This window comes from Mugil cephalus, chromosome 1 (assembly GCF_022458985.1).
Source record: "Mugil cephalus isolate CIBA_MC_2020 chromosome 1, CIBA_Mcephalus_1.1, whole genome shotgun sequence".
Classification (NCBI taxonomy): Eukaryota; Metazoa; Chordata; class Actinopteri; order Mugiliformes; family Mugilidae; genus Mugil; species Mugil cephalus.
Genome location: NC_061770.1, coordinates 48,796,074 through 48,810,419, shown reverse-complemented (window position 1 = coordinate 48,810,419; position 14,346 = coordinate 48,796,074). Strand labels below are relative to the sequence as shown.

Below are 14,346 nucleotides of genomic sequence, written 5' to 3'. Positions count from 1 at the left end.
GCAAAATGAGAGGAGCGAACAAGAAACAAACAGGAAATATGTAGAAATGCAATGTGGACTTACTAGAATCAGCTGAGCTCAAAATAAACTGAAATGCAACTGCAGCTGTTACTAAATATGTCCGGTGCTTTATTTATGTCAGGTCATTCAGCTGAATGAAAATGGTATAGTGGAGAAAAGACACTTAGATGCACATGTAACACTTTGGAGATTTATTGTAGAATTATTAATTCTGTAACACAGAGAATAATCACAAAAACTGAACCAAAAGAAACCAAAACAGTTACAGATTTACGCTTATCAGTGTTGGGCACGTTACTTTTAAAAAGCAATTAGTTATAGTTACTAGTTACTTCTCTTAAAAAGTAACTGAATTAGTAACTGAATTACTCTATTATAACAGTAACTAGTTACCAGGGATAGTAACTATTGCGCTACTTTTCTTTTCTTTTTTTTTCTTTAAGTTTAAATATGTCTAATAATTTGGATTTTTTTTAGCAGGTTTCACAAGGAAGTTGTAGTAGAATTGCATAGACACGTATGTAACGGGTACCGTAGCAACGGCACCCTGGTTAACAGTTAAGTTCCTGAAAACAGGAGAGGGATGAGGACGCGGCTTGTCAGTTTCAAGGCACTTGCAGTAATTTTTATTAAAGTTTCACTTTTAAATACACTCTTGTGTTAAATGTCTCTTTTTTATATTCAACATATTCAGTGTTCAATGTCCTTTGAGCATTCTCAATGAATTTCAGTGTCCATGTCAATACAAAAACTCAAAATGTTCTTCAGTACAAAGTCCATAACAGAATACATCTCTTTTCTCCAAAATACATGTTCACTTACTCTTCAGCTTAGTATTTTAACCTATTTATCAAAAATGAAATACATAGACCATGGTATATTAACCAGCATAATGTTCAAGTTACTTTTTAACTCTTCATCAAAGTATTTTACTTCGTTTCAAATCAAGACAGTACTGCATTTTACCACTGGAAACCCAAAGTGCTTAATGTAAACAAAACTCGTTTTAAACAGTCACCTTTCTTTCCTCCATGAACATTCCTAGCCAAATCACACTTCAAAACGAATGGTTGGGACCTTACAGACGGCAAAGTAAACGCTACACATCAACATTGTAAGTTTCAAAAACATTACTGAGGCATACGTTCACGTGGGGGAGGCGTGTGCATTAAACTGAGTTGCTTTCAACAACCATGTAGGCAGCGCGTGATCACTACACTTTTAAACGGTTAGACTTCACCTCCGTGTTTCAAACTTACTTCAAACAAAACCGCCAAAAGTCTCCGACGAAAATTACTTGACTAAAATAGTTCACAGACATCCCCAATACATTCCGGCATGGCTAAATCCTAGTTTCAAAGCATATTTGAACATTTACAAACCTGAAAACAGGAGAGGGATGAGGACGCGGCTTGTCAGTTTCAAGGCACTTGCAGTAATGAGGGGAAAACGCAATGCAAGTCACTAAAACCGAACCCGCCCTCGCCCCCTGCTGGCATGGAGCAAACATTGCAATATACACATTGAATAGGAAAATAAACCACCGCAAAAATAAATGCAATCTCTTTGGGGTACCTTTTTTCAAAATGGATTACAATAAATTGTATTCAAAATAAAAGACAATTTTTCTCTTTTTACTCTTTTTCAAAAACACAAAATGTGACACTTTTGTGGTCGTCACACACTCCCCGACAAAAAGAAATGGGTCCCACCATTTTCTACTCAACTCTAATGAACTAAAGTTCTCTTTCTCTAACAGGTGACAGGAAAGATATATGGGTGTGATGGGAAGGGGTAAGGTATGTATGTAAAGGGGGGATAAGGTGTGGAATAGGGGTTGAAGGGATATGTTGGTGTTGCGTAGGGAATGAATGGGTGCAGGGGTTGTGTAGTGTGAGGTGTGGTGTAAGCAGGTGAGTGTAAGTCAGTGTTCGCCATGTTAACTCTAGCTTGTGTCGTCAGTGTGGGCTGACCAAGTCTCTCATAGGTCAAGATCTGTCTAGGTTGTCTGTCTCGACTTGACCTCCTGACCTCTGTCTGTTGGTCCGGCATTGCATTGACTAGAGGTTGCTCTTCCTGGACGGGCTCTGGAGCCTCAGCATATCCATCTTGCTCCTCGGGTCTCGCATCATCAGACTGAACTTCATCCTGTTCAGGTTCTACCGTCTCTGCTTCTCTTACAGGTACCGGATCCGTTTCAGGTAAGTAGTCTACGTCAACTCGCACCTCTTCTCGTACAGGTACTGGAATTGGGCGACTCACTGTGATGGCTGGTCGTTGAGGTGGGACTACCGTTGGGACCTCCTGTATCCTCTCAGCTGGTATTCTCAGCCAGTAACGGGGACCATCAGAGTCGGAGTTCGAGTCAGAGTCTGAATCTGCCTGCGGTGGGTCTGCACGCTCTGGGGTGGTACGTCGGGTCTGTCGTCTCCTTTTCTGGGTTGCCTTCTCAGGAGCAGTCTGTCGTGGAGGCTCTTCGACTGGAAGGTCATTCACGAGTAAGAGCAGATTGCGATGGAGCGTCCTTGTCTTTTTCTGGTCCCCAGACTCGGGATACACTACGTACACTGGGTTATCAGCAAACTGTTCTTTCACGACGTAGATGGCCTTCTCCCAGTAGGATCGTAGCTTTCCTGGTCCACCACGCTCACTGAGGTTCCGGACTAAGACTCGATCGCCAGGCTGTAGCACCACTCCTCTTGCTCTCTTGTCATAGAGCACTTTGCCTTTGGCACTGGCCTGCTTGCTGTTCTCACTGGCAATTCGATAGGCTTCAGACATCTGCTTCGCCCACTTCTTCGCGTATCCTTTCGGTGAGTCAGGCTCTGTGTCTTCAAGCAATCCGAAGAGCAGATCAACGGGAAGACGAGGATGACGGCCATACAGGAGAAAGAAGGGCGAGAAGCCTGTCGACTCATGGCGAGTACAATTGTACGCATGCACAACTCTCGGGATCTGATCTTTCCATCGTTCTTTTTCTTTGTCGGTCAACGTCCTCAACATCTGCAGGATCGTCCGATTGAACCGCTCCGCCGGGTTTCCCTGGGGATGATAGGGCGTGGTTCTGGAGTGGCGAATGCCTGACAGCTGCTGGAGAGTACGGAACAGCTCGTTCTCAAATTCACGGCCTTGGTCGTGGTGCAACTTTGAGGGATATCCAAAGCGGAGGACGAAGTCATTGAAGATGCGCTCGGCCGCTGTCTTTCCACTTTTATTCCTTGTGGGGTAAGCCTGTGCGAATCTTGTAAAATGATCAACGACCACTAGGATATACTCATAGCCACCACGGCTGGTCTCCAGATGTAAGTAGTCGATGCACACCAACTCTAGAGGTGAGCTTGATGTGATACTACCCATCGGGGCGCGAACATGAGTAACTGGCTTCTTTGACTTTATGCACGGGCATTTCTTAGTGATATGGTCTTCGATCTCTTTTGCCATGAATGGCCAATAGAATCTCTCTCTGGCAAGGTTCAGGACCCTTTCTGTGCCAACGTGAGCCATGTCATTGTGGAGTTTCTTCAAGACAAGGTCTTTGTACTTGGCGGGGAGCACCAACTGCTTTCTGCCATTGGCACGCCTGTACAGGATACCATCTTCCAAAACGAGCTTTCCCCATTCATGGAACAGTCTTTTAGTAGCTCCACTCGCGGCTCTCCGTATCTCATCAGTTAAGGGTGTACCTGCCTGTTTCAACTTAATCATTTCACTGATGGCTTCGTCTGCACGTTGCGCTTCCGCAAGCTCATCATGACTAATTGCTTTCAAGTCATCAAAGGGAAAAGACGGGTCGGCTAGGGAGTTGATGTTCAGAGCTGCAACCCAGGCTACATCTTTCTGCTTGGCTACTTTACTCCCATCCCAGACAGCGCGAACCACGTCTTCAGAACACTCTTTGGTGCAGGACTCACTGTACGCTTCAATGTCTAACGGGAGACGTGACAGCGTGTCAGCGTCTATGTTGGACTTGCCAGGTCTGTACTTTATGTCAAATCTGAAATCTGAGAGTTCCCCAACCCACCGATGGCCTACAGCGTTTAGCTTTGCTGTGGTCATTACATAGGTAAGGGGATTGTTGTCTGTGTATATCGTGAAGTGGGGTGCATAGAACAGGTAGTCTCTGAACTTTTCACACACAGCCCACTTCAGGGCAAGGAACTCTAGTTTTCCACTGTGCAGATGATAGTTTCGCTCAGCTGGAGTTAAAGTCCTAGAGCCGTACCCGATGACTCTCAACTTGCCATCCTGGTGTTGGTAAAGGATTGCGCCCAGTCCCCGGTCTGAAGCGTCTGTGTGCAGTACGAAAGGTTCGTTGAAGTTGGGGTACGCCAACACAGGGGGGCTAACAAGGAGAGAAACAAGTCGGTCAAGGGCTTGCTGGTGTTCGGCAGCCCACTCTACAGGTGTTCTGGACGGTAGTTGTGGACCTTTGCCTCTACCACGCTCTGCAGCTGCTTGTCCTGGCTTGACTTGTAGTAGCTCATAGATGGGTTTCGCTATCCTTGAAAAGTCCTGGATGTAGGAGCGGTAATAGCCCAGGAAACCGGTGAGCTTTCTCACATCTCCAACTGTCCGTGGCGTCCTGCTGGCTAATGATTGCACTGCATCCAGGTCTTTGGGATCGATCCTCACTCCTTGAGCTGACACAAGACGACCCACATATCTCACTTCTCGGCGAAACAGCTCACACTTTTCAGGTCTTAGCTTCACCCCATGCCTCTGAAGTGCTCGTAGTACTTTGCGAACCCCTTCCACGTGCTCATCAAAGGTTTTCGCATAGCAAAGCACATCGTCAAGGTACGGGAGACAGTAGTCATCTCTCAAGGGACCTAGCATCTCTTCCATACTCCGCTGGAAGGCTGCGGGGGCGTTTGAGAGGCCAAATGGGATGCGGACCCATTCATACAGTCCCCAGGGAGTAATGAAAGCGGTGAGGTGTTGAGAGTCTTTGGCAACGAAACCTTGATGGTAGGCTTTTCCTTGGTCGAGGATGCTAAACCAGGAATAGCCACCAAGGGTGTCAGTCAGGTCTTGTATCCTAGGTAGAGGATGTCGATCAGGGATGGTTTTCTGATTCAAGAGACGATAATCTATGCAGAGGCGGAGCGTACCATCTTTTTTTCGGACGCAGACCACTGGCGCTGCATAAGAGGACTTTGACTTCACAATCCAGCCTTTCATCAACAAGTCTTGCACATACTCTTTCACCTCTTTAAACAGTGGCTTGGGGACAGAGGAGTACGCTCTCTGCACTGGAATCTCGTCCTTGAGGTTGATCGACATCTGCAAACTGGGAATACAGCCGATATCGTGGCTATCTTGAGCGAAAGCAGCTGATTCTTCCCGCAGCATTTTCTTCACTTTGTCTTGTTCTTCTTCATTAAGGTGGCTGAGGTCCACTGGAGGCTGCCACAGGCCTGGAGCAGTCTGCACAGCTGGTGTTGTTGCGGCATTGGCTACTACTTTGGGCCTGGACAGTTCCTGTGGGTTGGTCTCAATCACCCTAGCAACGGCCTGGACACTTCCTAGAACAGTCTTTCTTGGAATGATCACAGGGTGCTTTGTGCAATTTCTTACTGGTATGGTCACATAAGGTCGCTTCACAGATTGCATTTCGAGCAGGCCCTCCCCAATCTCAAGTTCTGTAAGATGAGCGTTGTTTTCTTCAGGTTCAAACAAGAGGAGAGGGTCTGACAGATCTACAGCTGAGGGGACCTGACACTTAACCCAGGCAACTTGACCAGCTGCAACTGCAGTATCGTGGTTGCCCGTTCTCAATAGCTTGGGACACGTGGCGGGTTTGCCTGTCTGAATGAAGTTCACCAGAAGCTCCACTTGATCCACAGAGGCAGATATGGAGTCAGAGAGGAGTGTGGTGAGGGCTGGGAGGAGCTCTGCTGGTCTATCCTGAACCACTTCCTCTAGCACATTGAATCCAAGGATTGGTCGTTCAAGGTTAATGCTACTGATGAGGAAAGGCACCATTATAGACTGGCTAAGAGTCCAATTTCCGGCAAAGCTGACTGCGATGAGGACCCAGCCATCAAAAGGAAGGACTCCTCCATTCACAGCTTGTATTTCCAGCTCTTCATCATCAAAGATCTCACTGAGGGGCCTCACCGGTGCATCCGGTATATACTTCTTCTTCCAGCTTCGATCTATCATGCTCACTTGAGCTCCGGTGTCTAACAGTGTATCGACTGTCAGGCCATTCAGGTCACATCGTGCGAGGGCTTTGGCACCTATGAACTTGGCTAGGCGCCTGCTTGTTTGAGTGGGTAGGGAGAGGGGAGATTGGGGGTCACTTTCATCGTATACTTTAGGTCTTCTGTTCAGCATACTCTCCTTTGTATGACTCTCAGAGCTAAATACATCGCACTTCACACTGTGGGACTTAACATGAGACCCGGTCACTGGTTGTCCCGTTGCAGCGACCGGCTCCAGTTTTCCTGACGCTTCGGCTTTGACTTCAGGCAACCTGCTGCTCTGTGGCCGCCTTCACCGCAGTTAAAACAGTGAGTGCAACCTGGGAGATTCTTTGCGAGACAGTTAACACAGCTATATAACTTGGGTTTCTTTTGTTCCACTTGAGCTTTGCAGTGGTGGCAGGGCTCGGAGTTGTGAGCCTGCTGTGGCCGTTGCAGTAACTCAACCTTAGTCATTAACTCTGTCACTTTTTCAGTTAACTGCTGGAGTGCATTAGCCTTTGGCTGTTTACCTGGAGCATCTTTCTTTGCACCTCTGCCCTGTGCAGCTGCGACTCCAACCTCCACTAGCTCAGTGCTTTGCACGCTTACTTGTTTCGGTTTCACATCTGGTCCCAGACGTCTCTGTCGCTCATTCTCTGTGCTTGTTATCTTCATCATTTGTTTCAGAATTGTCTCATCAGACACACTGCTATCAGAAAGCAATGTTTTCAGTTCTCTGCGTATGTCATCATGTTTGTGGCTAAGGCCTTGATATATGGTGTGTAGGAAAATGTCTTGAACTGTGTTCGCATTGTACTTCACTTCCGTGTCAGCATGCTTTGAAGCAAAGAGGATCTTTTGTTTCAGACCGATGACACGGTACAAGAACTGTTGGGGGGTTTCACTGTCATTTTGTTTCGTGCACATCAACTCTTGGAATAGCTCTGTGTTGCTTCGCCCACCTAAGTGGGACTGCAGGAAGCCCTTCAGCTCATCTATTGTCAAATCATCCTTGTGCATCAGCATGTCTTTGAAATGCCCTGGCGTGATCACTCTGAGAACGCCTCTCAGTATTTCTGTCTCACTGAACCGATCTTTTACTCCATCATCAATTTGTCTGCATATGTTATTGTAACTTAGATCTGATTTCTGATCCCCGATCTGCCCGCCTTGGACCTTGAACTCACGTCGCAGCATTGAGAGCTCTCGAAGGGGCACGACTCGGTCATGTTTGTCATGAGCATGTTCAGGTGTGTGTTTGACATCAGGGGGGGATGTGGAATGTGCTAGTGTAGGTGCGGGGATAAGTGGTGATGTGGGGCTGTGTAAGTATCGAAGGACTTTGTTACTAAGCTCTGCATAGCTAGAAAGCATTTTCTGTAACTCAACTGTGTCAGTGTTCTGTGTGGTGGTGTCAGTGTGTGTGAGTGGTGGAATGGTAGTTGGTAGGGGGGTATCTGGGCTAACCTCAGCTGTGTGGGTTATATTAGTGTTAGAAACATTGGCCGCCATATCATCAGCAACTACACTTGACTGATCTGTTGTCACATTCTCACTCAGCTCTGTAGCTGCCCTTAGATCATGCTCATCAACATCTGTTATCATCTTAGACTGAGCATTACGAACTTGAATTACATTATTCACAGTATCATTCAACTCCAACAACACTGCCATACCTGAATCCTCAGATTTAACGAGAGTGTCACTGTTCATGAAAGCTTGGATGTACTCAAAGCAACTGTCTTCCTCACCAACCTCAAGCGTGGATGCATCCTTCCCCGGTACAGGACCAACACTGCGAGCTAGTTGGAAAAGTTCACCGGCCGTCAGGGTGAGCAGACTCTTCTTGATGTCCCACACCAAGCCTTTTCTCTCACCGTCCGCCATGACTGCTTTTCCGTCTTCCTCGCCGTTGGTCGCTCCTCCAGGCAGCTCTTTCATCCGTGGCTCCAGGTCTGGTTGCAGTTGCTTAGCACCGTCGCCGCTTCACAGGCACGTTGCTTCACTGGCACTCGTTGTGGTGGATGCACAGCATGTGCATCTCAGACGATGGATGTTTAGGGTAGGTTGTGTCTGGAGGGCTGAAGAGGTGCTGACATCGCGGATGTAGGACCCAATCTTCCTCCAGGTGCATGGGCTGAAGTGTCATCAACTGTGTTGGGACGCTTCACACAGCTGGTTCTGGTTGTACTTGTCGCCTGCGCATCTGACGCCGATCCCCGTACGGGCCACCAAAAATCTGTAACGGGTACCGTAGCAACGGCACCCTGGTTAACAGTTAAGTTCCTGAAAACAGGAGAGGGATGAGGACGCGGCTTGTCAGTTTCAAGGCACTTGCAGTAATTTTTATTAAAGTTTCACTTTTAAATACACTCTTGTGTTAAATGTCTCTTTTTTATATTCAACATATTCAGTGTTCAATGTCCTTTGAGCATTCTCAATGAATTTCAGTGTCCATGTCAATACAAAAACTCAAAATGTTCTTCAGTACAAAGTCCATAACAGAATACATCTCTTTTCTCCAAAATACATGTTCACTTACTCTTCAGCTTAGTATTTTAACCTATTTATCAAAAATGAAATACATAGACCATGGTATATTAACCAGCATAATGTTCAAGTTACTTTTTAACTCTTCATCAAAGTATTTTACTTCGTTTCAAATCAAGACAGTACTGCATTTTACCACTGGAAACCCAAAGTGCTTAATGTAAACAAAACTCGTTTTAAACAGTCACCTTTCTTTCCTCCATGAACATTCCTAGCCAAATCACACTTCAAAACGAATGGTTGGGACCTTACAGACGGCAAAGTAAACGCTACACATCAACATTGTAAGTTTCAAAAACATTACTGAGGCATACGTTCACGTGGGGGAGGCGTGTGCATTAAACTGAGTTGCTTTCAACAACCATGTAGGCAGCGCGTGATCACTACACTTTTAAACGGTTAGACTTCACCTCCGTGTTTCAAACTTACTTCAAACAAAACCGCCAAAAGTCTCCGACGAAAATTACTTGACTAAAATAGTTCACAGACATCCCCAATACATTCCGGCATGGCTAAATCCTAGTTTCAAAGCATATTTGAACATTTACAAACCTGAAAACAGGAGAGGGATGAGGACGCGGCTTGTCAGTTTCAAGGCACTTGCAGTAATGAGGGGAAAACGCAATGCAAGTCACTAAAACCGAACCCGCCCTCGCCCCCTGCTGGCATGGAGCAAACATTGCAATATACACATTGAATAGGAAAATAAACCACCGCAAAAATAAATGCAATCTCTTTGGGGTACCTTTTTTCAAAATGGATTACAATAAATTGTATTCAAAATAAAAGACAATTTTTCTCTTTTTACTCTTTTTCAAAAACACAAAATGTGACACTTTTGTGGTCGTCACACGTACTTAAACACATATAATTTTATTAATTTGCACCTCCGACCCCGATAAACAATGATGTAAATTTCATAAATAATTAGCAATGACCACATTGTCGTTCGTTAAATAATATCCCTGGCTGACAATATATACGGTATACAGCCAGGGCTATATACCGCTTTTACATCGAAAATCCCGGGTCGACTCGCCTTTATCGCTTTCACATCGGCAACAGTCCCGGGTCGGACCTCCGGCTGTGAGAGCTGCGTGTCCCCGCCAACCCCTCGCTCTTTCAAAAGGCTGCTGATATTAGAATAAAGTTTTATGTAATGTCTCAAAAATATATATTTGAAAAAATAAAATAAAATAAAATAAAATAAATGACAATGACAGCAATGACAGAGAGAACTGAAAAGACAGCTTGCTTTCAATCGATCGACCTCCCTGTTAAAAATAAAGGTTAACCCTGACAAACCCAAGCAATAAACTTCTACTAGTGGCCCTAACCATCGCCAAGAAAACTATCCTCATGAACTGGAAGTCCAAACACAACATGAACATTACTCACTGGAAAAATCAAAGGAGGTCTCGGGTCCCTGTGGGGCCGCACCCGGTGGACCTTCCCCTGGGGTCTCCTTGCCCCTCCCGGCCTCCTGTCCTTATCCTTTCTGTCCTGGACTGCTCTCGTGTGGCACACTGCATATCAGTGTTATTTTTCTTGTATTTAACATCAACAGGAGGGGGAAAACAACAACAACAACAACAACACTATCTCTCATCCTTCACTATAGTCATTATTATCACTATAATTATTAATTGTTTTGTATATGTCTGTTTGTTTTGTCTGTTTTATTTATTATCATTATTACTTTCTTTTTAAATACTTATTAATGGAAGCATTATTTTACTTCATATATTCTTTATATATCCTTACTGTATTATAAATAACAATGTGCTAATTATGATTATTCCTTTATTATTGTATTAACGATTTACTGGTAAACAAACAAATTATTAAAGGAAACACCATGATAGGTCTCACACGCACATCCGCGCGCGCACACACACACACACACACACACACAAATACATATTGTTCATATTTGTATTGTCTGTACTGTATTGTCCAATAATAAATAAATGAATAAATAAAGGTTAAATAAAATAAACAACAATGACAATGACATCATCTCAGTAGGAAACCTCCCGAGCGGGGCCCCACATCAATCCCACCTCACGTTAACCTCAGTGACGTTAACAGACTACTATTAACAGACTATACTACCGGCTCGGTAGTCCAGTAAAACTGGATGTTCTTCTCTGTCACGCATCTGTCTCCCCTGCCATCAAAATCAGACTTTCAGTATTAGTGCAGTAATTGCAAGAACTGTACCGTATGCTCCGTATGCTTCGTTCGGAGTACGATGGCAGGTAGTTACCAATACCCTGTGTTTTTTACTGCAGTCACGCCATCTGCGCTTCGTCGAGGCACGGTCGCGCTATCTACACTTGAAAATCGAGTGCCCGTCTACATCGCATCGGACGGTAAAGCGTTTGAGCGGCTTTATGGTGCATTCAAGTGCATCCCGTAAACTCGGAAGTCTATATTTTTCTTCTTAATTTCATTTGTTGAAATACATATATCAGTTATTACTTTGTTATTATTTTTACTACATTCTATTCAATGATTAAAACTAAATGATAGAACAAAATTATTGAAGCACATTCAGAATCCAACTCATTTCTGCATAGTCAGATTTGAAAACTTAATTAAGAAAAGAATCAAATTGTTTTCCGCATACTCTACAGCTACCACTGTGGGGATTTTCAACTTAATTCACTGCATCATTTTCTGATAATGTGATGTTGAATTCATATCCAATGAATGATGTATATGGGCAGATTAAAAAAATAATAAAAAAAAAAGAAACTAATTGTTTTCTGCAAACTCAACCAGATTCGTGTTCTACATGTCCCCAGCTACCACTGTGGTGATTTTCAACTTAATTCACTGCATCATTTTCAAATAAACTTGTGTTGAAATAGGCTCCATGAATGATGTATATGAGCAGATTAAAAAAAAAAATAAAAAAAATAAACTAATTGTTTTCTGCAAACTCAACCAGATTCGTGTTCTACATGTCCCCAGCTACCACTGTGGTGATTTTCAATTTATTTCACTGCATCACTTTCTTAAAATGTGATGTTGAATTCTTATCCAATGAATGATGTATATGGGCAGATTAAAAAAATAATTAAAAAAACAAAACAAATTGTTTTCTGCAAACTCCACCAGATTCTGGTTCTACACATCCCCAGCTACCACTGTGGTGATTTTCAACTTAATTCACTGCATAATTTTCAAGTAAACTTGTGTTGAAAGTATGCTCCATGAATGATGTATATGAGCAGATTAAAAAAATAATTAAAAAAACTAATCAAATTGTTTTCTGCAAACTCCACCAGATTCTTCTTCTACATGCCCCCAGCTACCACTGTAGTGATTTTCAACATATTTCACTGCATCATTTTCAGATAAACTCGTGTTGAATTTGGCTCAATGAATGATGCACATGGGCAGATTAAAAAAAATTATTAAAAAAACAAAACAAATTGTTTTCTGCAAACTCCACCAGATTCTTGTTCTACACATCCCCAGCTACCACTGTGGTGATTTTCAACTTAATTCACTGCATCATTTTCAAATAAACTCGTGTTGAAATCATACCCAATGAATGATGTATATGGGCAGATTAAAAAAATTATTAAAAAAATAATCAAATTGTTTTCTGCAAACTCCACCAGATTCTTGTTCTACACGCCTCCAGCTACCACTGTAGTGATTTTCAACTTAATTCACTGCATCATTTTCAAATAAACTTGTGTTGAATTTGGCTTAATGAATGATGCATATGGGCAGATTAAAAAAAATAATTAAAAAAACAAAATCAAATTGTTTTCTGCAAACTCCACCAGATTCTTGTTCTACATGTCCCCAGCTACCAACAAATTTTCAACAATTTGATTTATTTATTTATTTATATTTTTTTTAAAATCTGCCCATATACATCATTCATTGGGTATGAATTCACCATCACATTTTCAGAAAATGATGCAGTGAATTAAGTTGAGAATCACTACAGTGGTAGCTGGAGACATGTAGAACAAGGATCTGGTGGAGTTTGCAGAAAACAATTTGTTTTTATTTATTTATTTATTTTTTAATCTGCCCATATTCATCATTCATGGAGCCTATTTCAACACAAGTTTATTTGAAAATGATGCAGTGAATTAAGTTGAAAATCACTACAGTGGTAGCTGGGGACATGTAGAACACGAATCTGGTTGAGTTTGCAGAAAACAATTAGTTTATTTTTTTTATTATTTTTTTAATCTGCCCATATACATCATTCATTGGATATGAATTCAACATCACATTATCAGAAAATGATGCAGTGAATTAAATTGAAAATCACCACAGTGGTAGCTGTAGAGTATGCGGAAAACAATTTGATTCTTTTCTTAATTAAGTTTTCAAATCTGACTATGCAGAAATGAGTTGGATTCTGAATGTGCTTCAATAATTTTGTTCTATCATTTAGTTTTAATCATTGAATAGAATGTAGTAAAAATAATAACAAAGTAATAACTGACATATGTATTTCAACAAATGAAATTAAGAAGAAAAATATAGACTTCCGAGTTTACGGGATGCACTTGAATGCACCATAAAGCCGCTCAAACGCTTTACCGTCCGATGCGATGTAGACGGGCACTCGATTTTCAAGTGTAGATAGCGCGACCGTGCCTCGACGAAGCGCAGATGGCGTGACTGCAGTGCGTGAAGAACCGCTGTTGTGATGCCAGTGCAGCTTGGAGCTGCTTCACCTTTTCAGCACGGTCACTCCCTGTTAGCTTGCCGTACGTGTTAGCATGTTTAGTCTGGTAGTGTCTCTTTACGTTGAAATCCTTAAACAAGACAACCGTCTCTTTACAAATTAGACAAACACAATTGCCTTGATTTTCAGTGCAGAAGTATTGTAATTCCCATCTCTCTTGAAAGCGGCGGCCCTCACTGTCAACTTTCCTCGTTTTCTTTGCACGGATGCAGAGACTGATAGTATTAAAGTGGTGCTGCCACCATTTGGTGAAAGGAGGAATTACAGTTTCAAGTTTTATGATTTATTTATTGTGTTTGACAGTGCAGGCGGGCCATAAATAATACATTATAAGACCGAAGCTGCGGGCCGTATGAAATCTGGCCGCGGGCCGTGATTGGCCCCCGGGCCGCACTTTGGACATGCCTGTCCTAGACGTACCAATTAGTGAACATCAAGACAACACACAGTTGCAACAACATGGAAACCGTGGCCATCGGTTACATTAAAATCTAATGGCATGTTCACAAATCTATCTTTTGATGAAAGGTGAAAATAAAATAAATGAAACATAGTAAATTAGTTTGAAAAGAAATGGCAGAACAGTGAGATATGGATTTAAAATGTAGCCAATGTGTCACCTCTGCCAGCATGTTGTTCCTCCTCAGAACAGGCCGTGAGCTGAAGCTCTCCCTGCACTGAGGGCAGCTGACCTCGACCTTCTCATCTCCCTGGTCCCAGTAACCCTCGATGCAGCATCTGCAGTAGCTGTGTCCACATGGGATGGTGACGGGCTCCTTCAGCAGGTCCAGACACACTGAGCAGCAGAACTGACTGTGATCCAACACGACGCCCTGATCAGGCTGCTCCTCAGCCATC

At 43.2% G+C, this 14,346-nt stretch overlaps 1 protein-coding gene across 1 annotated transcript; it reads right to left on the bottom strand.

The window, feature by feature from the left end:
* Window positions 1-446: 446 nt before the first annotated feature.
* LOC125013048 lies at window positions 447-14,345 on the bottom strand. Its single transcript, XM_047593369.1, has 4 exons — window positions 14,109-14,345; window positions 7,886-8,177; window positions 7,027-7,495; window positions 447-6,517 (listed from the first exon to the last, which is right to left on the bottom strand). The coding sequence occupies exons 1-4, from the start codon at window positions 14,343-14,345 to the stop codon at window positions 1,774-1,776; spliced, it is 5,742 nt and encodes a 1,913-aa protein (XP_047449325.1). The 3' UTR covers window positions 447-1,773.
* Window position 14,346: the final 1 nt, after the last annotated feature.